This window comes from Bombina bombina, chromosome 1 (assembly GCF_027579735.1).
Source record: "Bombina bombina isolate aBomBom1 chromosome 1, aBomBom1.pri, whole genome shotgun sequence".
NCBI classification, from domain to species: domain Eukaryota; kingdom Metazoa; phylum Chordata; class Amphibia; order Anura; family Bombinatoridae; genus Bombina; species Bombina bombina.
Window position 1 is genome coordinate 795,982,069 of NC_069499.1, and position 26,070 is coordinate 796,008,138.

General features: G+C 38.3%; 1 protein-coding gene across 1 annotated transcript in view; it reads right to left on the reverse strand.

Moving 5' to 3' along the window:
- XPNPEP2 (X-prolyl aminopeptidase 2) overlaps nt 1-26,070 on the reverse strand; it is a 127,769-nt gene that overhangs the window by 22,215 nt on the left and 79,484 nt on the right. Inside the window, exons 10-16 of the mRNA XM_053692061.1 lie at nt 25,112-25,307; nt 21,871-21,960; nt 21,268-21,377; nt 15,652-15,729; nt 12,796-12,867; nt 10,045-10,105; nt 1,011-1,080 (exon numbers count right to left, since the gene is read on the reverse strand). Coding sequence (XP_053548036.1) covers nt 1,011-1,080; nt 10,045-10,105; nt 12,796-12,867; nt 15,652-15,729; nt 21,268-21,377; nt 21,871-21,960; nt 25,112-25,307 — 677 coding nt within the window. The remainder of the gene's footprint in view (nt 1-1,010; nt 1,081-10,044; nt 10,106-12,795; nt 12,868-15,651; nt 15,730-21,267; nt 21,378-21,870; nt 21,961-25,111; nt 25,308-26,070) is intronic.

Genomic DNA, 26,070 nt, shown 5'->3' on the forward strand with positions numbered 1-26,070 from the left:
TATTAATATTTTTTACCATTGTTCTGCTGTGATTTCAGTACGAAGGTCATTATTCCAGGGTATGACATATAAAGAGAGAGACTGGGAGGAGAGATCAAGCAAAAGCTTATATTAGGTTGCTATTAGTTTTTTTTGAGATGATGCGTTTGTGGCATAGTGTCTTGAATGGGGTTAGTGATCTAGATAATTGATTTTGGTGAGGATGGGTATTAATGTTTTAGCTGGAAATAAGAGAGCCACGTTTTGAAGAGGCACGGAATATTGTCTTGTAGTTTGGTGAATATATTTTCTTTTAACCAAATGCTCCCTAGCCCTTCCCTGACTTACAGTCATTGTGTATGTGTGTGTAATGCAGTCCATAACTTGGATGTGTCTGAATACTTGGAGCTTGACTTCCCTGATGTACAACTGAAGCTAGTTTGGAGTTTCTAGCAGGGGATCTCTGCTATCCGAATACCCTTGCACCATGGATCCATGTTTCTCTACCAGGGATGGTCATCCTCTACTCCCGAGTACACAGCTTTTGGAGGAACTCATGTGGAGCAGTGAGGGAGGAAGGGGACAACAGCCTAGCCAACCAGATCAGCCAAATCAACCCTAGTGATCAATGGGGTTACAGATGTCGCAGTCAGATCGCCCTCACATCCGTGTGTGCAATATTTTTAAGGTGATGAGACTGCTCTCTAGTTTCTGTTGTACCTTTTAGAGTGTCACCCATGGCCTGATCTTTATTGACTTTGGACTAAATACACCCCATAATTTTAAATATTGATGTATCAGAGCTATGGATGTTGAAATTAAAGTTTCATGACTAAGACAGAGCAAACAGATTTAAAAAAAAAAAAAAAAAAACCCAATTAGCATCTTCTGTGAGATGTACCTTTTTCTGTGTCGAAAGGTAGCTGCTTACTACTACAGCATTGTTAGGTTGGTTCGAAAGCATGTACTGTACATTATTTAAACTCTACATTTATAATAAATATAAAATGAAGGTAATAATATTAACATACCAGCAGTTCTTGGAGGAAAGACAAGTGTGGTGAGATCAATGTTACCCATCAGGACTCGTGTATAAGCTTCCTATTAAACAGTAAATATAGGAGTAATTGTGAGCTGGAAAAAAAAAGCTTTAACCAAAATGTATATATGTATAGTACACACAACTCACAAGTCTACTGCTCAGAAACACAGGCACAAATTAGAGCTCATGTTTAAGAAAAGTAATTAAATTAAAGGAACATAAATTATAGTCACAAGACTAATTTTACAATATTGCAATATAATAGAAATCGGGATTAGTGTGAATAGTCGTTCACACACTGCAAATATTTATTATAATGTGCCCTCATTTCTTTTTTTGCAAAACAATAGTACAGTTTTCTTTACGTCTCTGGTTAGAAGGTGAGAACTGATTTCATTCAGAGTAAAAAGGTATCAATGGTGGGAATATGTGTGCCAAAAAGGGAGCAACTAATTTGCTGCATTTATAGAACAATGTTGAATTTTTTGATGCAGCAGATTTTTTCTTTAATAATAAATATTTGTGCACCTTTTGTTCTAATAAAATGTTCCTCTTAGTGAGATCTTTTGTAACCACTACAACAAACAATTGTTGACTTTGAAATTGCAACATGTAGCTTTTTTTGTTCCATATAAACTAGTCCTTAAATTATTATTATTATTTTAATGTTCACTCAAAAATATTTTACAGAACTGACAGACATTTTCATTTTTTCTCTTATTTCTATTTTTTACAACAAGGGACAATTATGTCCTATATTACAAGTGATATTGATTGTGTGCTCTGTGTGACTTAGTGCCCGCCCTCCTGCAATCAGTAACACTTGCTTTGGCATTACAAGTCATTGTTCTGCAATTGTGGTAAATCACATTTACCTTGATATTACAAGTTGAGAGTTGCGTGACCAAGGCATACAATAATTAACTTGTAAATTTGTAATAATGCTTTTTTAAACTGGTGTAAACTGGTGTAGATTATTAACCCCTAACACAACTACAAACACAAAAACATCCTAATGCTTTAACCCTTCCATGTTTGAACTGTCTGACACATACCCCCATCCCAAACCTCTAAAACAACCCCCAAGCACCCCACCACCTTCTATAAACCCCATATGTGCTAACCACCTCACTACTACAATACCCCAACCTAAACTGGCCCCTAACCTAAGACCCCACCACCAAATGTTACAAAAATACTGTTACAAAATAACTACTTAAAAGGGACATTAAAAACCTCAAGATATTAATGTAAATTGTTTAATTACATGTAGTATGCAATATACTTTTATTATTTATTTTGTCCTCCTTTCCTGTAATTTAATTCTGAATATTCTGAGCTTTCCAATTCATTTTAACCCCTTAACGACCGAGGACGTGCAGGGTACGTCCTCAAAAAAAAGGCAGTTAACGCCTGAGGACGTACCCTGCACGTCCTCGGTGTGGAAAGCAGCTGGAAGCGATCCCGCTCGCTTCCAGCTGCTTTCCGGTTATTGCAGTGATGCCTCGATATGGAGGCATCCTGCAATAACCTTTTTAAGCCATCCGGTGCAGAGAGAGACACTCTGTGGCCCTCTCTGCACCGGAGATCAGTGGCTCCCTGCGTTGGTGGGTGGGAGCCGGACCGGGAGGCGGGTGGCGGCCATCGATGGCCCTGGTTATGTGCAGGGGGGGCGGGATCGTGGGCGGGGATGGCCGGGGGCGCGCACGGACGCGCGCGCGGGCACGGGAGGGCGGGGGCGGGCGCTTGCACGGGGAGGGAGCGGGTGGGAACCGCTACGCTACAGAAAATGCATTAATAAAAAATGTTAAAATTTTTTAAATGTCTAAAAAGTTTAAAAAAAAAAACGATCAGCAAGGTGGTGGGGGTTTGTCTGTGTGGGGGGGGGGAAGCTACACTACAGAAAAAGCCAAACAAACAAAAAAAAGCACTTTTTTTTTTGCAAACTGGGTACTGGCAGACAGCTGCCAGTACCCAAGATGGCCCCCAATGAGGCAGAGGGGAGGGTTAGAGAGCGGTTTTGGGGGGGATCAGGGAGGTTGGGGGCTAAGGGGGGGATCCTACACCCTAGCATATGTAAATATGCTAAAAAAAAATTTTTGTTTTTTAAAAACCCTTTTATTTTAGTACTGGCAGACTTTCTGCCAGTACTTAAGATGGCGGGGACAATTGTGGGGTGGGGGAGGGAAGGGAGCTGTTTGGGAGGGATCAGGGGGTGGGATGTGTCAGGTGGGAGGCTGATCTCTACACTAAAGCTAAAATTAACCCTGCAAGCTCCCTACAAACTCCCTAATTAACCCCTTCACTGCTAGCCATAATACACGTGTGAGGATCAGCAGGATTTAGCGGCCTTCTAATTACCAGAAAGCAACGCCAAAGTCATATATGTCTGCTATTTCTGAACAAAGGGGATCCCAGACAAGTATTTACAACCATTTGTGCCATAATTGCACAAGCTGTTTGTAAATTATTTCAGTGAGAAACCTAAAATTGTGAAAAATTTAACTTTTTTTTTCAATTTGATCGCATTTGGCGGTGAAATGGTGGCATGAAATATACCAAAATGTGCCTAGATCAATACTTGGGGTTGTCTACTATACTACACTAAAGCTAAAATTAACCCTACAAGCTCCCTAAAAGCTCCCTAATTAACCCCTTAACTGCTGGGCATAATACACTTGTGGTGCGCAGTGGCATTTAGCGGCCTTCTAATTACCAAAAAGCAATGCCAAAGCCATATATGTCTGCTATTTCTGAACAAAGGGGATCCCAGAGAAGAATTTACAACCATTTATGCCATAATCAGTGACGTGCAGTGACGTCAGAGGCTGGTGAGGCAGTGGTTTGGATACGCCTTCATTCTTTAGATATCCTTTGTTGAAGAAATAGCAATGCACATGGGTGAGCCAATCACATGAGGTATCTATGTGCAGCCACCAATCAGCAGCTACTGAGCATATTTAGATATGATTTTCAACAAAGGATATCAAAAGAATGAAGACAATTAGATATTAGATGTAAATTGGAAAGTTATTTAAATTGCATGTTCTTTCTAAATCATGAAAGAAAACATATGGGTTTCATGTCCCTTTAAATGGTGTCTTGGAAAACTGGTCAACTGAGTAAACATCTGATTTTAGTCTAAAGGATTGTAACAGAAACACTTGCCAGATAACAAAATGCTTGCTCTGATTATGAGATCTAGAAATCCATGCCCATTAAAATATGTTTAAAACATACTTTTTACTTTAATGCTGCAAATTATGCTTATAGATTCTTTCATTATTCAGTAAATATAAAAATGTCTTGATCCAGTGGCGGCTGGTGAAATTTAAAGATGGTGGGGCGCTTGACCCCACCCCTTTAAATTAAACCACACCATCAGATGGCACTACCAATTCATTAATTAAATAAATAAAAGGTAGACAGAAACACATACACAGAGGGTTAGAGAGAGAAAGAGAAAGACACACACAGAGGGTTAGAGAGAGAGAGAGAGAGAGAGACACGCAGAGGGTTAGAGAGAGAGAAAGACAGAGAGAGACACACACAGAGGGTTAGAGAGAGAGAGAGAGAAAAAGAGAGAGAGAGAGACACACACACACACACAGAGGGTTAGAAAGAGAGAGAGAGAGAGAGAGAGAGAGAGAGAGAGAGACACAGAGGGTTGGAGAAAGAGAGTGAGAAAAAGAGAGAGAGACACACACAGAGGGTTAGAGAGAGAGAGAGAAAGAGAGAGAGAGACACACAGAGGGTTAGAGAGAGAGAGAAAGAGAGAGAGAGAGACACACACACAGAGGGTTAGAGAGAGAAAGAGAGAGAGAGACACACAATCACACACAGAGGGTTAGAGAAAGAGAGAGAGACACAATCAAACACAGAGGGTTAGAGAGACACATAAGGGATGAGAGAGTCAGAGGGGGAGGAAGAGAGACAGAGAGACCATAGGGAGAACAACACATAAGGAGAGAGATGGATAAATAGATAGATAGATAGATAGATAGATATAGATAGATAGATAGATAGATAGATAGATAGATAGATAGAGAGACACACACACACAAGGGGGGAGGGAGAGAGACCACTGCATTTTTAAGTAATAAAACAGCAGAGCTACAGAGAGTTCAGAAAGTGAAGGCAAGCTGTTAAGTTAGTGGGTGTAAAGGTTGAGGAAACAAAATACAAAAACAACCCTGCTGTAAAAGAGTAAAAAAACACTAAACCACATTCATTAAATTATCATTTTCACTAACAGAATCCCTTTCAGTGAAATCTAAGGTTGTAGAACATACTTCAAAGATGTGTCTTAAACACTGCTTATTGACTGAATCTCTTCCTGCTCTGCCTCTGTCTGTATTAAGGAAGTGACAGTGGCACATTCCACTGCACTTAGAGGGGAAGTACAGACCTCTCTTTTTCACTTTAGCAAAAGCTGGCAGCTTCACAGCACAGCAACAAAAGAAATGAAAGTAGTTTTTTTCCGATTTTGTTTTGTTTTATATGATTTAAAATCCAACCCCAACCCTAAGTTCCACTGACTAATGCCTCTCACTAAATTGGTTCAGCCCAAATAGGACTGCCTCAAATAAGCAGTTAATGGGCCATCCAATGATCTTAACCACTGTCATCCAGTAGATGGCGCAGCATGTTGTGTAATGGTGGGCAGACCTGCTTGTGCCTCTCCATTGCACAACATGTATCTGTGAAGAAAAAAAATGCTGGGGAAAAAAAATTGCAATTTTTTTATTTTATTTTTTTAAAGCCCATAAAAAATATATATATTTTTGCCCATATGAGAGGTGAAGCACTGCCTCACCTGCCTCTAGTGACTGCACATCACTGGCCATAATTGTACAAGTTGTTTGTAAATAATTTCAGTGAGAAACCGAAAGTTTGTGAAAAAATTTGTGAAAAAGTGAACGATTTTTTGTATTTGATCGCATTTGGCGGTGAAATGGTGGTATGAAATATACCAAAATTGGCCTAGATCAATACTTTGGGATGTCTACTAAAAAAAAATATATACATGTCAAGGGATATTCAGGGATTCCTGAAAGATATTAGTGTTCTAATGTAACTAGCGCTAATTTTGGAAAAAAGTGGTTTGGAAATAGCAAAGTGCTACTTGTATTTATGGCCCTATAACTTGCAAAAAAAGCAAAGAACATGTAAACATTGGGTATTTCTAAACTCAGGACAAAATTTAGAAACTATTTAGCATGGGTGTTTTTTGGTGGTTGTAGATATGTAACAGATTTTGGGGGTCAAAGTTAGAAAAAGTGTTTTTTTTTCCATTTTTCCTCATATTTTATATTTATTTTTATAGTAAATTATAAGATATGATGAAAATAATGGTATCTTTAGAAAGTCCATTTAGTGGCGAGAAAAACAGTATATAATATGTGTGGGTACAGTAAATGAGTAAGAAGAAAATTACAGCTAAACACAAACACCGCAAAAATGTAAAAATAGCCTTGGTCCCAAACGGACAGAAAATGGAAAAGTGCTGTGGTCATTAAGGGGTTAAACATGGAAGTGCAGACAGTTATAGTCCACACAGTCATTGGTTGCACACTCTAGTAAGCCATTTATACCCATTCCTAATTGGCCTCAGCAGAAAAGATAACCTAAGTTACAATATGGTGGTACCTACTGCTTTATGGACATTAGAATGTTACCCTTATTTTTTCAATATTTAACCCTTTGAGTGCTAATGACGGCTCTGAGCCGTCACAGAGTTTCCCACTCTGGTGCTAATGACGGCTCAGAGCCGTCACTAGCACTCTCCCACCTTGAGGGAGATCTGGGAGCTCCCACCCGCTCCTACCCCGGCGATCGTGCCTGTAGAGTGACAGGCATCGCCGGGGCTTCCCGTTTTGCGTGGTGACATCACGCGCAAAAACGTCATGACGTCACCGCGCAACTTTAATTATACTTAACAATGTTAAGTATAGGAGCAGGGGGCATGCTGCTTATAAGCCTGTATCTCAGGCATCTAAGCAGCTACAGATCCCCCAAGACCCACCATTGGAAAGGTAATCGCCTAACCTTTCCAATAGTGTAAGTCTTGGGGGTCTGAAAAAAATAAAAAAAAGTTAAAAAAATCTTAGCACCCAGGTGGGAAAGTGCTGAACACTCAAAGGGTTAAACAACTAATATAATTTTTTTTTAAAAATGTACAAATTATTCCCAGGCTAATCTTTGCTTTGAATACATAATTCAAGCAATGATTTATTTAGGGCCATATTACAAGTGGAGAGTAAAAGTTTGTGGACAAGCAATAAAGGGATTTCATAGTCTGGCTTAGCGCTGGTATTACGAGTAGGAAGTAAATGCGATCGATTGAGCGCAATCATGATTTACGCTAGAATGATTACTGTGTCCTCAGAGCTCTGGTTAACTGTTTTGCAAAACAAAAAAGTTGCACAAAACACATCAAAAATGCCTTACAAAGTACACTTACACTAATAATAACACAATCTAATAAAAATTATTAAAATAAAATATTGCACATAAAAGTTATTAGGGCTCAACGATATGAGATCTCAGGTGTTAGAAAAAAAAGGCAGGCAAAGGGCTTTTACATTGAGATTTCATACATATACATGTCTAAAGATGTATATGTGTAATATGTGTACATGTATTTATGTATATATATATATATACTGTATGTGTATATATGTGTTTACAGACATATGAACACATATAAACACATAAATACGTATGTTATGTACACACATAAGACTATATATATATATATATATATATATATATATATATATATATATATATATATATGCATTGGAGCCCTTTGCAGTTAAGTAGATGAAAACATAAAACATATTAATGTAATATTTAATAAAAGTTTTAACTATGCATTTACTGTAAATATTTCACATTCCAATGTTCTGTACATAGCAGAATATGTTCTAAGTATTTTTAAATAAATAATCATATATATATATCTGTATATATCTATACATATATATAATTTTATATATATATATATATAAATTTCAAAAAATGAGCACTCTCACCACAGTAACAGCTGCCAGGGTGCCAGCGGTTGAATATAACTGATAAAGGACGGCACTCACTGGTCTTTCCAAAGTGAACTTTAATAGAAAAAAAAGTGACGTTTCGGGGACACACTCCCCTTCCTCAGACAAAGAGGAAGGGGAGTGTGTCCCCGAAACGTCACTTTTTTCTATTAAAGTACACTTTGGAAAGACCAGTGAGTGCCGTCCTTTATCAGTTATATATATATATATATATATATATATATATATATATATATATATATATATATATATATATATATATATATATATATATAAAGGTATAGATATGTATTGTACCAAAATACCATCAGATATATGTAGAAATATGTATTTATGAATAAATAGAACTTATTCTTGTATGTGAAGAACATTGGAATGTGAAATATTCATATTTTCATGACGGTTAGCGTACATGAGAATATGCAATCTGGTTTGCGTGTGAGTAGGGTGTTTTTTTCACTTTTTTCTCCATTAAATTCTAGGGGGAAATACATGAAGGAGCACACGATATTCTAAGTTTGCCTTTTTGCCAAAACAGTTTACTTTCAACTCGTAATATGAGCAAATACCAACATGCACAAAAAGCTTACTGCAAGCACAATTAATTAGTGCTCCACTTGTAATCTGGCCCTTGGAGGCCTATTTAACAAAGGTCTGGCGGACCTGATCCGCCAGTGTGGATCAGGTCCGACAGACCTCGCTGAATGCGGAGAGCAATACGCTCTCCGTATTCAGCATTGCACCAGCAGCTCTTGTAAGCTGCTGGTGCAACGCCGCCCCATGCAGACTCGTGGCCAACCGGCAGGGGGTTATCAATCAACCCGATCGTACTCGATCGGGTTGAATTGTGGCGATCTCTGTCTGCCTCCTCAGAGCAGGCAGACAGGTTCTTTAGACCGCTGCTCCATAACTTGTGTTTCTGGCGAGTCGCCAGAAACACGGGCCCTCAAGCTCCATACAGAGCTTGATAGATAGGCCCCTTAGTGTTTAATGCCCCTTTAAAATTAACTATAAAAAAACTAATTTAAAAAAGTCCCACCCCCCAAAAAAATAAACACATATTTTTAGCACCTGAAGTCCTTCATCTAATGTGCAGTATCTTGATTCCTCATAGTCCCTATATGTGATGCAGAGCTGTGGAGAGTTCTCTTTATTTTCTCCCTCCCCATGATTTGCCTATTTTCAGTTATTCTACAGCTTTTGTAGGGCTTTTCCAACCATTATTTTCTTACTATTGGCAGATTTTCATAGCAACCAATTGGAATTGCCATTGATGTTATTGGTTTATTTAAAAAATTAAAGTCAGCCAATAGGACTGGATCAAAGCTAATTTTTAAAGAATGAAGAGGTCTGTGCAATGTTGGATCAAGAATATGGACCACACTGGATCAAGATATTTGGTATCAGACAGAAGAGAGTAAGCAGATTATTATTTATTTATTTTTGAGGGGCTTTAAGGGGACAGGAAACCCAAATGTTTCTTCCATGATTCGGATAGAACATACAATTTAAGCAACTTTCCAATTAACTTCTATTATCTAATTTACTTCATTATTTAGGTATCTTTTGTTGAAAAGCATAGCTAGGTAGGCTCAGCACCTGGGTGCTATTTGCTGATTGGTGTCTGTACATCTAAATATTTGGATTTCCTGTCTCTTTAAGTGCAGTATTTTCATAGCTTATTTTTAAAAACTATTTTGGAACAACATTTCTTTTACAGTAACTATTTTTTTTTTTTTTTTTTTACTAGACCTTTGGGAAACCGGTTTGTAATTAATTATTTAGTACAAGAATATATTCTTTTCTTTAATTTCCAATATATTGTACCTTTGAAAGATTAAACTGTTTTAAATAAATTTCAAATATTGGAAATGAGCCACTATTTTCCCAAAGAGTTTCTGAATAAAATAAAATAATAAAATTCAGTTAGTCTAAACATAATAATATGTGTTATACTCTAACCTTTTCCAGATCTGTTGGATTTCCCCAGTGGACAGTCCTTGTAATGTCTGTGGTTCCATCACTAGAATGATAACATTTGCATTAAAAGGGCACAACCACTTTTATTACCATGATACGTCCCCCTCCTATATAATAAAAGGCCAGGTATGTTTGTCAGATGCAGTCATGCGCAGTAGAAACAAACATACCTGGCCTTCAGTGACAGAGGCGTGCGCGAGGCAAAACGGCTGTGATCCACACATTAGTTGAAGAGACAGATTGCGCGAGACGGCTGCGAGGCAAAACAGCTGGGATCCACATATTGTTTGAAAAAACAGGCGGTGCGAGGCAGCCGAGGCAAAACAGCTGGCTTTTAGGAGCAGAGAGAGTGGGTGGAAGCTGCCATGGCGGGGTGCGTGGCCGGCGGGAGCGTTGTGATGGGGGTGTGGCCGGGATGAAATGGGTGTGATGAAGGGACGTGGCCGGGTGGAAGCATCGTGATGGGGCGTGGCCAGTGGAAGAGGGTGTGGCCATGAGAGAGACCGCAAAGGAGGGGGGAGATAGCAAAAAGAGAGGGGGGGAGAGAAAGAGAGCGCAAAAAAGGGGGAGAGAGAACAAAAGAGAGGGGAGAGACAGCAAAAGAGAGGGGGAGAGAGAGAGCAAAAGAGAAGGGGAGAGAGAACGCAGAAGAGAGGGGGAGAGAGAGAGAGTGAGCAAAAGAGAGGGGGAGAGAGAGAGAGCAAAAGAGAGAGGGGAGAGAGAGAGCAAGGGGTGGGACCCCTGTACTGCAAAAAATGGCTCGTGTACCATCTGTGATCCACACATTAGTTGAAGAGACAGACTGTGCAAGGCGGCTGCGAGGCAAAACAGCTGTGATCCACACATTGGTTGAAGAGACAGATGGTGCGAGGCAGCCAAGGCTAAACAGCTGGCCGTTAGAAGCAGAGAGGGTGGGCGGAAGCTGCCGTGGCAGGGGGCATGGCAGGCAGGAGCCCCATGAATGGGGCGTGACTGGGCTAAAGTGGGTGTGGTGAAGGGGTGTGACTGGGTGGGAGCACCGTGATAGGAGTATGGCCGGGTGGGCATGGCCGGTGGAATTGGGCGTGGCCGTGAGAGAGAGCTAAAAGGAGGGGGGAGAGAGAGAGCAAAAGAGATGGGGGAGAGAGAGCAAAAGAGAGGGTTGGGGGAGAGAGCAAAAGAGAGAGGGAAAGAGAGAGCAAAAGAGAGGGGAAAGAGAGAGAGCAAAAGAGAGGGGGAGCAAGAGAGGGGGAAGAGAGAGCAAAAGAGAGGGGGGAGAGAGCGCAAAAGAGACAGGGAGAGAGCGCAAAAGAGATGGGGAGAGAAAGAGAACAAAAGAGTGGGGGGAGAGAGAGAGCAAGAGAGGGGGAGAGAGAGCAAAAGAGAGGGGGAGAGAGTAAGAGGTGGGAAAAATGGCCCATGTACACAGGCTTTAGGACTAGTAAGGAAATAAATGCATTAGTCACAAATATATCAAATGCTTTTTTTTACAGCTGTTATATTACACGCTATTTGTATAATTGCAGGGGAAATAGTTGTATAGTTCCATAAGTGGGAAGATGCTGAAATGAAGTATTTCGTGCAAACAAAATTTTAAGGTCCAATAATAATTCCTCAGCACCAAAAGTAAAATTCAATATTTATTCAGCAAATAGACAACACCAACTACAACGTTTCGGCCATCTTGGCCTTAATCATGCATATACACCTTAATTCACATCTTTAATTTATATCTTATTTATTACTTTTGGTGCTGAGGAATTATTATTATTGGACATTGATACTGAAGGGTAAGCATTAACCCTACCAACACCATGCACTATAAAGAGTATTTATAGTTATCTATACCCAGGATTTTCTGAAGCTCAGTATAAATTTGTGACAACATTTTAAGAAAAGCCTTTATGATCTTAAAGGGAGATGATACCTGTGCATTATGTTTAATGCTTTACACTAAACTTATTATGTATAAGAGAAACATGCATCTGAAAATTAGCATATTGCATTTGTCTGCATAGCGATTTAAAAAAAATGTGACCCCCTATCTAGTCATTTTTTTTTAAAAAGAAATCAGAGAGAGAAACAACCAATTAGATATTGTATTATCTGAGCTACAGGATTATTAAAGGGACATGATCCAATACTTCTATTATCTAATTTGTTTAATTTTCTCAGTATCCTTTGTTGAAAATAATACCTAGGTAGACCTAGGAACAGCCATTCATTACTGTAAGCTAGCAGGTGATTGCTGGTTGCACAAATATGCCTCTTGTCATTGGCTCACCCAATGTGTTAAGCTAGCTCCCAAGAGTGCATTGCTGCTCCTTTAACAAAGGATACTAAGAGAACAAAGAAAATTTAATAAAATAAGCCAACTGGTAAGTTGTTGTGCTCTATCTGAATCCTGAGAGACTTTTTGGTATCTGATGATTCAGCCTCAGTGTTGGCTGCTGAAAATCACCCTGGAATCATTTGACCAGGGTGATTGACAAGCTCTGCTCTCATGAAATTGGTTGTGTGAGGGCAGGGGAGCGGAATTGTACCAGCACAATTATAAATATGGGGAACAAATGAGTCCCACAATTTGCAATAAAATGCTGAGATGTTCACAACATGTGATTCCTGCGTATCTGCAAATTGATAAATTTAGACCTAATTGATTGTATCACTATCTGCTTTATTTAGATAAAAATAAAAACTGCTGAAAGAGGGAACCAGAGGGATTAATCATTAAATTAGTTAGTAAGTACTCACAAATATTGTCCTCCAGAGTCAATGAGATACATTTCACCGACAGTTAGTTTGCGGTTAGTCTCGTTGCTTGGTCTGTAAAAGAAAATACTTTTATATAAATCACGGCAAACATACAAATCAAACCTCATCAATAATTCACCATTAAAGTCTAACAGGTTTTTTGTTGATAAATCTTTTGATAAGCTTTTCTAAAAGATTATTAAAAAATAGCCTAAATAAGTCTAGAAAAGCAGCAATCTTGAGTAGATCAGGTGTTGGTAACCTTTTATGAATGCTGTACAGAAGTAATACTATAAAGTGACCAGCTGTGCCAGCTTCATATTGTAAATCAAGATTGATCATTATTAATAATAATAATAATACTAACAATAAACATAAGATCAGCACCTCATTCTGCTACATACACACATTAGCTGTCAGATCACAGAGACCCGTGGCTGTGAATTCCCTTTACATCTCCTGCTACCAGTGTCTGTCGCTGGGGTATCTCCTGTGCATGGTGTGACCTGAGTAGCAATACTCTAGAAATCACTTCACTCATGGCACTAGTGCTGCTAGTTACTGGACCTCTGGCCTGGTTTTAAAAATGGTATTGTAAACCATGTGAAATACTTATTCGTTAGGATGCCCAAAACATATCAGTGATCATATGTAATTCTTACACTTGGATTAGGTATACATGTGAAAAGTAAAATAAGCAAGTTTTTGTTTTGTGGAGGTTTTTTTTGTAGGCTTTTCACAGACCAATTATAGATAAAAAACAAACAAAAAACAGCCAATTGTAGTTAAAGGGACAGTCTACTCCAAATGTTTTATTGTTTAAAAAGATAGATAAACCCTTTATTTAGACATGTGCAATTCGGTTCGGTTCGATTCGGAAATTCGGAAAATTCTGCAAATTTGGAGATTCGGATCGAACCGAATTAAAATACTGCCGAATTTACCGAATAAATCCGAATTAGTTCGGATTTATTCGGTAAATTCGGATGGACTTGGATTACACTAGTATTGTACAGTATATTAGGTTATATCACTCTGCTATGGGTTACACCTAATATACAGTACATAATACTACTCTAATACACAGCACACATACCGAAATTCCGAATTTCCGAACCGAACCGAATCAAACCGAATCCAGACGAATTTTTTTGAATCCGAATGAATCCAAAACAAATCCGAAACGAATTCATTCGAAGTTTTCCGAATCGATCCGAAACTAAATTCAAAAACCTCTGAATCGATCCGAACCGAAACAAATTTTTCGATCATGCACATATCTACCTTTATTACCCATTCCCCAGTTTTCCACAGCCAACATGGTTATATTAATATATTTTTACCTCTATGATTACCTTATATTTAAACCCCTTCTGACAGCCCCCTTATCTCAGGGCTATTTATTGCATTTTATCCAATTAGTGCTGTGTTGTGTACAACTCCATGGGATTGAGCACAATGTTATCTTCATTAAACTCACATGAACTAGCAGTCTCTTGTTGTGAAAAGCTAATAAAAAGCACGTGATAAGAGGCTGTCTGTAGTGGCTTAGAAAAAGGCAGACATATAGAGGTTTAAATGTATAAAGTATATTAATATAACAATGTTGGTTATGCAAAGCTGGGGAATGGGTAGTAAAGGCATTATCTATCTTTTTAAACAATAACAATTGTGTTGTAGACTGTCCCTTTAAATTGAATTCTTAACAGAATTCCAAACATGATTGAACACTGAGATATTAATATTTTGCACATTTGTTCCTCCTGTAGCTTTCCCTGTCAGGGCTAATGTCCTGGTTTCCAGGGACTTCCCTAGCTCTGCCAATAATTGCATCAGACTCCAGCGAGCACTGCCACAATGCTCCCAGCCCTGCCCACTGCACTCCTACATTCTCCTGATGCAGATCTGCCCATCAAACACTGGTGTGCCACTGCCCACAAGTGCCCCTCAACTCCCAGTTCCATAAAGCCACCTGGAAATGTTTGTAAGGTATGAGTATGATCTACAGCACAACAGCAATGTGATCAGCCAAAATATGGTAAAGAAAAGAGGAAAAAAATTGTTCACATTAGTGAGAAAAGTGTTTTGTAATATACTGGAATGGCATTGGCGCGAGGTCTAATTGTAAAGTATCTAACATTTTAATGAGGAGTTGAAATCATTAGAAAAGCTGTTTTCTAAAGGCCTGGGGCTGTGCACAAACCACAGCCTGCTCTCCTAGGGATTTTGAATGGCTCTCTGCACCGTTGATCAGAAAACTAACATCAGAAGTATGTTGACGAAAAAAAACAACAACAAAAACAGCTCCGCCTTTGTAATAAGGATATTAAGCATGTACTAAGCATGTACTAAGCATGTAAATTTGAGTAGTAAATACGATTCAATTATAATTATATTAATTAATAGTAACTAATGATTATAATCTAATTTTATTTGTATATGTTATCTTTTGTATACATGTGAGTAGAATGTCATGTAGCTACCAATAAATCCCACCAGTAGTTATTGGCCCTCCATAAAAAACAAACAAACAAAAAAACCATGCAGCTGTGGTTTATAAAGCATGTGAAAATGAGGGCAACCTCATCTCCAAAATTTGTCCAATTACATACTCTAACAAATTAGAGCATGTAATTGTATCACTATAATGACCATTTAAGTTTGTATTTGAATGCATATGCACATTCTTCACATAAAATCTATGCACAGGCATTAAATTATAACTGCATATTTGCGGATAGAGACAGTTTATTACAGGATTTTCTTGTATATACTAAAAACAATAAAAAAATATTCATCTTTCATTCAATTTGCGAAAGAAACAAAAAGTACCACATTTATGTATTTCTACGTTACCTGTAGTGAGGAAGAGCTGCATTTAATCCACTTCCAGAGATAGTTTCAAAACTTGGTCCTTTGAAATACAACTGTTTCCTGAAAATAAAAAAAAGTGCCTAAATACTTTGATACATTTCCTATTGCTGGTTCTAAGACTCAGCAAGTTTGTAGTAATAATAATAATAAGTGTACAATAATAACTGTTTATTGGAAAACAGAATACAATGCATATTCCTGCAGAATAATTTCAGATTTAGATTATTGACATTACACTCACATACAGAGCTTTTGATTATCCTGCAATTTGGTAGATGGTCCTGAGTTTGTCACACTGGCTCTATTTTATTCCAGTTTCTCATAATGAAACCTTGGACTGCCCAGATTCCACCCAAGTCTACAGCAACCTCTGATTGCTCAGCCTCACCCCCTGGGCAATGCAACTCCACAGTCAGATTAGCAATACTTCATCGTTAGGTCACTCTACCACATCCCCAAACCATGCATGCTGATCCCCAAGCTGATCCCCAAACCACCCAGTCTGATCGTCAGTCTGATCCCCAAACCACCAGTCTGATCCCCAAGCTGATCCCCAAACCACCCAGTCTGATCGTCAGTCTGATCCCCAAACCACCAGTCTGATCCCCAAGCTAATCCCCAAACCACCTAGTCTGATCCCCAGGCTGATCCCCAAACCACCCAGTCTGATCGCCAAGCTGTTCATTTCCATGTTCTGACTTGAAAGGTATGTAGGGCCGGTGCTATAATTAACTCAGTCCATGGGGTATATTTACTAACAGCCTGTCCACGTCTCTAGTTATTCAAGTGTTGCCAATTCATATGCTAAGCACTAAAGAATAGAGAGGTGCAAGAGGTAAAGTGAACAGGCTTATATAAATACCTAATAACTAATAAATAATAATAGAAAATTGTATATATTGTATACTGTACATTGAGCAATTATGAAAAGGACAGCAAAATCAAAATGATTAATTCTCAAAATGAATTGAACAGAGTATAGAATTTTAAAGATGTTTCCATTTTACTTCTATTGTCAACAGTTTTTCCTTTGTTCCCTTGGTAACCTTTGTTAAAGAGTAATCCTAGGTAAGCTCAGGAGCATGCACCAGTCCTTAGCCACCTGGCAGCAGTGTACACAACAATGCTTATAGCGATGTTAACCATAGGTGCAAACACTGCTGCTATAGACACATGCACACTCCTAATCAGCAGATTACAAAAGCCTGTTTTACACTGGAGGTTCCCAGTTGGTTTGTTTGGAAGTATGCATTGTGTGGGTGCTGGTTTAGGGTCCCAGGAAGGGGGAGACCTTGGCGTGGTCCTGGGCTTGATCCTTTGGTGCCAAATGTAACTGACTTCCCCCAGTTTTGCTTATAAACATTGCTGTGAATTTGCTGGTGAGTGCCAGGTTTTCTGTGTGTTGTGTTTATAATGTTTGTAATGTTTCACTGCGGGCCTGTCACCTAGGCTGTTCAGGGGTTAACTGCCTGGGTTGCTGGGAACTGTGCAGCTGTCTGTCAGTGTTCAGGGCTGTGGAGTTTACATTGGCTTAGGATGTGTACCCTGTCGAGTCTGTGAGTGCGGTCCATTCCTGTGTTTTGTATTTACATAGGGGAGATTACAAAAGCCTGTGTCACCCTGGGAGGTTCCCAGTTGGTTTGTTTGGAAGTATGCATTGTGTGGGTGCTGGTTTAGGGTCCCAGGAAGGGGGAGACCTTGACGTGGTCTTGGGCTTGATCCTTTGGCACCAAATGTAACTGACTTCCCCCAGTTTTGCTTTTAAACATTAGTGAGTATCTGCTGGTGAGTGCCAGGTTTTCTGTGTGTTGTGTTCCTATCAGCATACCTAGGTTTATGCCTCAACAAGGGATTCCAAGAAAACTTAGCAAAATTAATAAAATAAGTTAATTGGAAAGTTGTTTAAATTGCATGCTATGGGGCCGATTTGTCAAATGTCGGGTGGACATGATTCGCTGTTGTGAATCATGTCCGCCCGACATCGCAAAATGCCGACAGCATACACTGTCGGCTTTTATAATTGCACAAGCATTTCACAAGAAATGCTTGTGCAATGCTGCCCCCTGCACATTCGGGGCCAATCAGCCGCTAGCAAGAGGTGTCAATCATACCAATCATATCTGATTGGAATGATTGCAGTCCGCCACCTAAAAGGTGGCAGACGAGTTAAGGAGCAGCAATCTTAAGACTGCTGCTTCTAAAATTGTGTTTCCGCGCTGAATAAGCAGCTTTCACTGCTTGATAAATGTACTCCTATGAGGGCATTTATCAAGCTCCGAGTTTCTGGTGAGCCTGCAGGTCTAAAGACCGCTGCTCCAGCCTGAGCAGGCGGACAGAGATTGCCACAATTCAACCTGATCGAGTACAATCGGGTTGACTGACACCTCCTTGCTGGTGGCCGATTGGCCGCGAATCTGCAAGGGGCGGTGTTGCACCAGCAGCTCACAAGAACTGCTGGTGCAATGCTGAATACAGAGAGTGTATTGCTCTCCGCATTCAGCGAGGTCTGTAGGACCTGATCCGCACTGTCGGATCAGGTCCGACAGACCTTTGTTAAAAAGGCCTCTATATCTGATTCATACATGCAGGGCCGGATTTACATCTCAGGTGCCTGTAGGCACAAAAACCTGAAGCGCCCCCCCCACCCCCCCCACCCCCCCTAGAAAAAAGTGGAAAAAATGAGGACTTTTTTTTATTATTATTTAGGACAACTAAAAATAAATATTAGATGTAAAATTACATTTTCCCTTTTATGGAGATACACAAATACACACACCAATTGCAATATTTGTTGTAATGGAAGCTACACCAAAAATCAATATTCACTTGACTCAAATGGCCATACAATTTCTATTATGTATAACAAAAACAAATCATGTTAAACTTTTAATGCAAAATATTCTAAAGAAAACCCTATTTAAAGGGACATCAAATGTGACAGTTTGCTGGGCATTTTATTATTGCACTAGTGCTTGCAGAGAAGTGTGTTAGCCTCTTGCAAAAGAGTTAAACACATAGTCAATGTCAGTTCTGAGACAGCAATACACATCTGTGCAGACCCAGATGGGCTCATAGGACATGTTTATTGACAAGCCATTAGTGTATTGCTTTTCTGGAGATGACTTTGACTATGTGCTTAACATTTTGTTGGAGTCAAACACAGTTTTGTGTAAACAATAGCAATATTAAAACTAGCAGCATGCAAGCTCATCACCATCAACAACCTGTGCAGCCAGTGGAAGAAAATATAAAATGTAGGGAAAAAAATCTTGTAAACTCTGATATTTTTGGTACAAACACACACAGATGTTACATTTATTTTGTTCTGAAATATAAATATCATATGATGTTGCTCTCAAAGGAAAACATGGAATGTTGTAGATTATATGTAATCCAGGGGTCAACAAATGTGTTTAAAATTAGAATTTAGAAATTCAATGGGAGGGGTTTAGTTTTAATCTTTGCCCCTCTCTCCTTCATGGCTCCCTCAACTGCTGTAACATATTCCCAATGAAACACTCGACTTTGTAGGCACCTGGCAGCACAATTCTTACTAAAATAAATGCCCTCATAAAAAAAAAAAAAAAAAAAAAAAAATTTTTTTTTTTTTTTTTTTTTTTTTTTATTATTGACAGGCAGGCGCCCCTCACTGCAAGGCGCCTGTAGGCACATGCCTACTGTGCCTAATGGGAAATCCGGCCCTGCATACATGTTTAATTTTGACTTTATTGTCACTTTTAGCATTTTCTTTGAGTAAAAGCCTATATATTTAGCATTGCCAACATTCTCTCTGCATGTCATATGCATATTTCATTTGCCTCTTCTACTTCTTGTGATATATTGTCCTGTACAGTAATATAATTTGCGCCACATTTTCAGTTTATTGACTGCTGTAGCACAATTTATAATTTATAACTTAAAGGGACACTCCAATCAAAATTGGAATTCACATGAATCTATCTCAGTTTTGAATAAAAAGCATTTTTTGCAATATACATGTATCAGCAAAAATTGCTTCTAATAAAAGCTATAGCTGTTTCAAATGTGTATTTAAGTATGCTCTGTGCACCAGCATTTTAAACACAGCAGTTGACCAGACAGCCTAAAATGCTTGTACCATCTGGTAATGACTCAATTTGTTAATTGTTGACATGATACAAGCCCTACTAGTGATCTGAGCAGCTGCAGTATTTGAAATGCTTGAACACTTAGAATATCTAGCTATGCTTCATATGCACGTGCAGAGAAAATTGTTATCAGTAAAACAGTAATAACTTTTACTGGAAGCATTTTTGCCAATACATTTATATTGCACATATGTTTCTATTCAAATATGTAATTGTAATTCATCTATGTGCATTTAATAGCTTATTGTGCCCTTTCCAAGTCATATTGTCAGTTGTTTAACGCTTTCATTCATATCCAAACACATTATTCTACAAATATAGCTAAAACTGAGTGATTTGTCTTGTGGACAATGGCTATTAGTTATCAGCAAATATTATTTTATGCTAGTTTATTATTATATTCTTCATTTTAATGTTAACATCAGAATTAATATTGAAATATTTTTAATATTTTCTACTGTTTTTTTTTGTTCTTTTCATTTACTGTACAGAAATCTAACATAATTTTCACTATGATTAAGATTATGGGGCCCATTTATCAAGCTCCGAACAGAGCTTGTGGGCCCTTGTTTCTGGCGAGTCTTCAAACTCGCCAGAAACACCAGTTATGAAGCAGCGGTCTAAAGACTGCTGCTCCATAACCCTGTCCGCCTGCTCTGATGAGGCGGACAGGAATCGCCGGAAATCAACCCGATCGAGTATGATCGGGTTGATTGACACCTCCCTGCTGGCGGCCGATTGGCTGCGAGTCAGCAGGGGGCGGCGTTGCACCAGCAGCTCTTGTGAGCTGCTGGTGCAATGTTAAATGTGGAGAGAGTATTGCACTCCGCATTCAGCGAGGTCTTGCGGACCTGATCCGCACTGTCCGATCAGGTCCGCAAGACCTTTAATAAATAGGCTCCTAGCTATGTATGTGAAACCGCACTATGCACTATGTTAAATCGACATTCTAAAATCATAAACAGCATTTCCTAATTCACATGTAATTTTAGTGTTAACTTACCCTGGCATACTAGGGGGTCGATCACAATCCTTTAGTAAAACATATCTAATTATTTTTAACCGAAAATCACCATTAAAGTCTACGATAAATCATTTGATATGTTTTTTCTAAGGGATTGTAATCTTCCCACAGGTGTTTAACCTCTTCAAAGGATTTAAACACATAAGGAAAGTCCTAATTTAGAGACACAAACATTTTAAATCCTGAGCAGGAGAGGGATAGTGATTGGTGGCTACATGTGAATGCTGCTCCTCATTGGCTCACTGTCCATGTTCGTCTTAGGAGCTGCAATGCTTATGGCTCCCAAATATATCATTTTCATTGCTAGGGTTAAAACACAAAGTAACTAGGTTCACTAATATAAAAAAATAACATGCTTTAACAAATAAGAGTGTGTAATTTTTGCTTTAGAATGTCCCTTTAAATACTGTGTAACGTTCAAAATATCAGCCCTTTAGCAATATTTACCCCCTCATCTCATTAACGTATCGTGCTCCACTGTCTTCATTAATATTTCCTGTGGGTACGTTCTTCTCCAGCCAAACCAAGTACTGAATTACGGCTACTGCATCCCTGATCTTTGAAATAATACAACACGTTCTGTGAGGTTATTAATTACTAAAAATGGTATAGTAATAAGGTTAAACTATTATTTAGCGCAGTTATTTTCTATTTTCTGTTCCTTAAAGGGACAGTCAACACCAAAATGATTATTGTTTCAAAAGATAGATCACGCCTTAACTACCCATTCCCCAGCTTTGCAAAACCAATATTGTTATATTAATAAACTTTGACTGTGCAAAACTGGGGTATGGATAATAAAGTGATTACCTAACTTTTTAAACAATAACATTTTTGGAGTTGACAATCCCTTTAACTCTAAGCACAATAGAACATCTACAGTACATATGAAATAAAAATCCACAAACTAATAAATACATTTGAGTCAAAGAATTTAACACATCATTTTAGCAAAGCATTGCATTAAACACTACTACACACTACAATTGAGATAAAACATGAATATGTATTGCCGATATGATATACAATATCTATTGTGCAAGAACTCACATGACATTTCTTTAGCAAATCTTGTTCTTTTGCATTTTTAACAGCTTTTATGGTCATGGCAGGAGAATAATCTTCAGTTATGAGTTTGTCCTATAAAGAAACACATTTTTATATAAAAGTTGACCTTCCAAAAAAACAAACACTGATGGATTTTTTTCCTGTGTCCTGTACAGAACAAGATAAGTAAAAATAGCAGATTGCCCACTTATAACTTAACTAATATAATGCACACGGTGAGGATGACCACTAGCACACATTCAGTAGTCATTTTAGGGAAACTCTTGAATAAGATAATAATGCAGTTACTGGATTGGGAATATGATGCACACATTTAACATAGAACATGAACCAATTGGTATATTCATATTGCCATTTTTTAAAGCACATGTAAGGCCACAGGATTCCCTTTGTATATATTAAACATTCTTGATCTTACTTACTATGTTTTCGCTATTACTAAATCTAAATCTATATCCTTGTCCCCTACGTGTTTTAAAAAATGGTATGTAAATCACTTATATATTTAAATATGTATATATAAATATTTATTTCTTATTTATATTTTTAACTAATAATAGTACCTAGAGCCTTCTAGCTTGCACCTGTTATAATAACAAAAGACTGTTTAAAATGGTATATATTTGAGAGACTAAGTCCTCCTTTGTTTCTTTAAACATGTGTATAATATAAATATATATATATATATATATATATATATATATAACTGTCTCACATGAATTGTGGGATATGTGGATTTTATGGCTATACTTTGTAATCAAGGGAATACAGGACTACAACTCCCCTAATACAATGCAGAGTGACCTGTGTATTGGTAGTGCATTACATCCAATCAAATCAGAGTTATGAATTATTTTATTTATTTATGCATGTAAACTATAAAATAAAACCTTTGTATATGAAACTGATAAATCAATTGTGTACTTCCTAATAATGCTTATGGGCTGATATGAATTTCCTGTTAATGTACATTGGTTCACTGATACTTCCTGCTTAGTAGAAAGTGCCTATAAACTAACCAGCACTAGTAGGAAGTTCACTTCTAAAACTCATTTTTAATATAGACAGCAGACATATGTTGAGTGCAGTGCTTTTTTAACCTACTCAAAACTTCTTTAAAAGGGTTGACAACGTTGCACCCCTGAAACACCTCTATTGTGCTACAGATGGCCATGCATCCAGCTATTGAGGAACTCTTCACCTGTATCCTAATCTGGAGTGGCAAACAAGCACAACTTTGAATGTGCTGCCACAGCATGTGTTCTGTGGGCATGGCAGTGTAAATAATTGGTGGGGTAGGGTGAAGAGTGGTCATGCTGTGGGTAGAAACAATTGGCACTTGCCCTTATGGGAGATGCTGTGATAGGTACAGCAAGCAGATCTCCTAACCCCTTAGAATACCACAATATATAGAAAATTGGGAGGTATGAATTCTATGACCTACATTTTCTTCAAAATGCTTTTAATATTTAGCTAATTAAGGCAATTTGCAGCAGAATTTGATTTTGGTCTCTCTAGGAAGCACGGGACAAGCACACTTAGACTCTTTATCTAACTCCATGTACCTTCCATGTAGGCTTCCCCCCTGCATGTGGTGATAAGCAATACCCACTCATTTGAAGAGGTACAAAAATAAGCTATGTGCCTACCTTACATTAAACGAAATACAGTAAAAGCTACTAACTACATAAGCACACACACTCAGTCATAAATACACACACTTGTACACTAACAACACACACATTCATAAATACACACATTCATACACTCACAACACACACTCATTCATAAATACACATTCATACACTCACAACACACACTCATTCACAGAGGCGTAACTAGAAACCACAGGGCCCAGGTGCAAGAATCTAAGAAGGGCCCCCCCCCCCACCCCCACCCCCAAAAAAAGTGAATTTGATACATATCTTTTTTTTTTTTTACATTTAACACAGAAAAAAAATGTGAATCAGATTACATGTCTACAAAAGGAGGTACCCTGTGCCCACAGTCTGTGAGATGATCTGACCCCCCATTACTGTATATAGTGACACTGTTTAACCCACCAGTACTGTATATAGTGAGTCAGTGACACAGTCTGTAATCTGCCGGTGAGATGGCTGGCCTGACCCTACCCGCCCGGTACTTTATAAAGTGACCACAGTAGTCTGTGACATGGTCCAGCCCCCCATACTGTATATAGTGGTACTGTATAGACTGTTTACCCCCCTCCCCCCATGCTGTAGTAACAAGGTCTGTAATTTGCTTGTTCCACAAACATACACACACACACATACATGCATAAATACACACACAGGCACATATATACATACACACACATAAACACCAATGGGTAAAACAGAAACACTGTCACACACACATGATATCAGTGCAGGCAGTGGCAGGTCAACGTTTTTTATTGTAAAAAAAATAAAACTTTTTTTTTTGTTTTGAAGCTGGGCCCCCACCCTTGGGCGCCCAGTCGCAATTGCGCCCTCTGCACCCCCTGTAGTTTCGCCCCTGCTCATTCATAAATACACACTCATACACTCACAACACACACTCATTCATAAATACACACACACTCACAACACACACTCAGTCATAAATACACACATTCATACACTCACAACACAGTCTCATAAATACACACACACTCATATACTCACAACACACATACTCATTCATAAACGCACACTCATACATTCACAACACACACTCATTCATAAATACACACACACTCATACACTCACAACACACACTCAGTCATAAATACACACACTCATACATTCACAACAAAGTCTCATATATACACACACACTCATATACTCACAACACACATACTCATTCATAAATGCACACTCATACACTCACAACACACACTCATTCATAAATACACACACACATACACTCACAACACACACACTCACAGTACATTATCAAATCTTCTGGAGACCCCCAAAACATTGTTAAGGACCCCTGATCCCCAGTTTAAGATGCACTGATCTAAAGCATGACAAAACAATACACTTTACTAATATTGCAGAATACATAAAGGCAGCAGAACCGGTTCCAAACTGCAAGAAGGTTAACTCACAGAATGATTGTAACCATAATTATTATGTATGGTCTGGTCATCAATACTAAGAGTAATATTTTTTGTATTTGTATAAAGGAAAATAACCTCAGCTGTTATGGATAAAATAAATGTGTTTTTTTTTTTTACCATTGGTATAATTTCATACATCCCATAATTGGTATATTGTGTCCCAATCCATATCTTCACGTCTCCTTTCACATAGTTTATCACGTTCTCCCTAACGTCACCGTAATCAAGAATTTGGACGCACGTTGAATCTGAGCAGTTGGTGTTCAGATACGTCTGAAGTTCAGAGCTGATGCGACTCACATTGACAAATAATCTATTTTAGCAATATAATAATTGAAGAATACACAAAACATTAAATGAAAAGATCTTTGGTATTTTGTGAATATTACTTTTGGCATTAAGTATCTATATACTGATATCAAATATCTATAACAGATAAAGCAAAGTGAACAAAACAATAATAACATACTGCCTAATTAGCAGCTCTGAAGGGTGGATTTATTCGCTTTGGCAAAACCTATTCCATTAAATGAACATTTAGCTCCTTGAGAATGTAATATAAATTGTTTAATTATGTTTAGTAAAAACTTTGCAATATACTTTCATTCTAAATTTAGTCCACTTTTCCTGTAATTTTCCCTGTAATTTAAAAGTGCAAACTCAAGAATAACACGACTATATTCTACACTGTCATTGGATGCACACGCTAGTGACTAATTTAAAGCTTTCTCTAATTGGTCTCAGCAGAGAAGGAAAACTATGTTTTAATATGGTGGTGCCTATTGCTTTATTGACAACAAAACTTTACTCTTAATTTTTTAAAAGTTAAAAAGTTTTTATCATTTTAAAAAAATATACATGAATACTGTTCTCAGGCTAAGGGGCCGATTTAACAATGCCTGGCAGACATCGCTGAATGCAGACGGCGTACGCTGTTGGTATTTAGCATTGCACAAACAGTTCTAGTAAACTGCTTGTGCGATGCCGCCCCCTGCAGATTCATGGCCAATCGGCCGCTAGCAGGGGGTGTCAATCAGAGGAAGTGGACGAGTTAAGGGGCAGCGGTCTTAAGACCG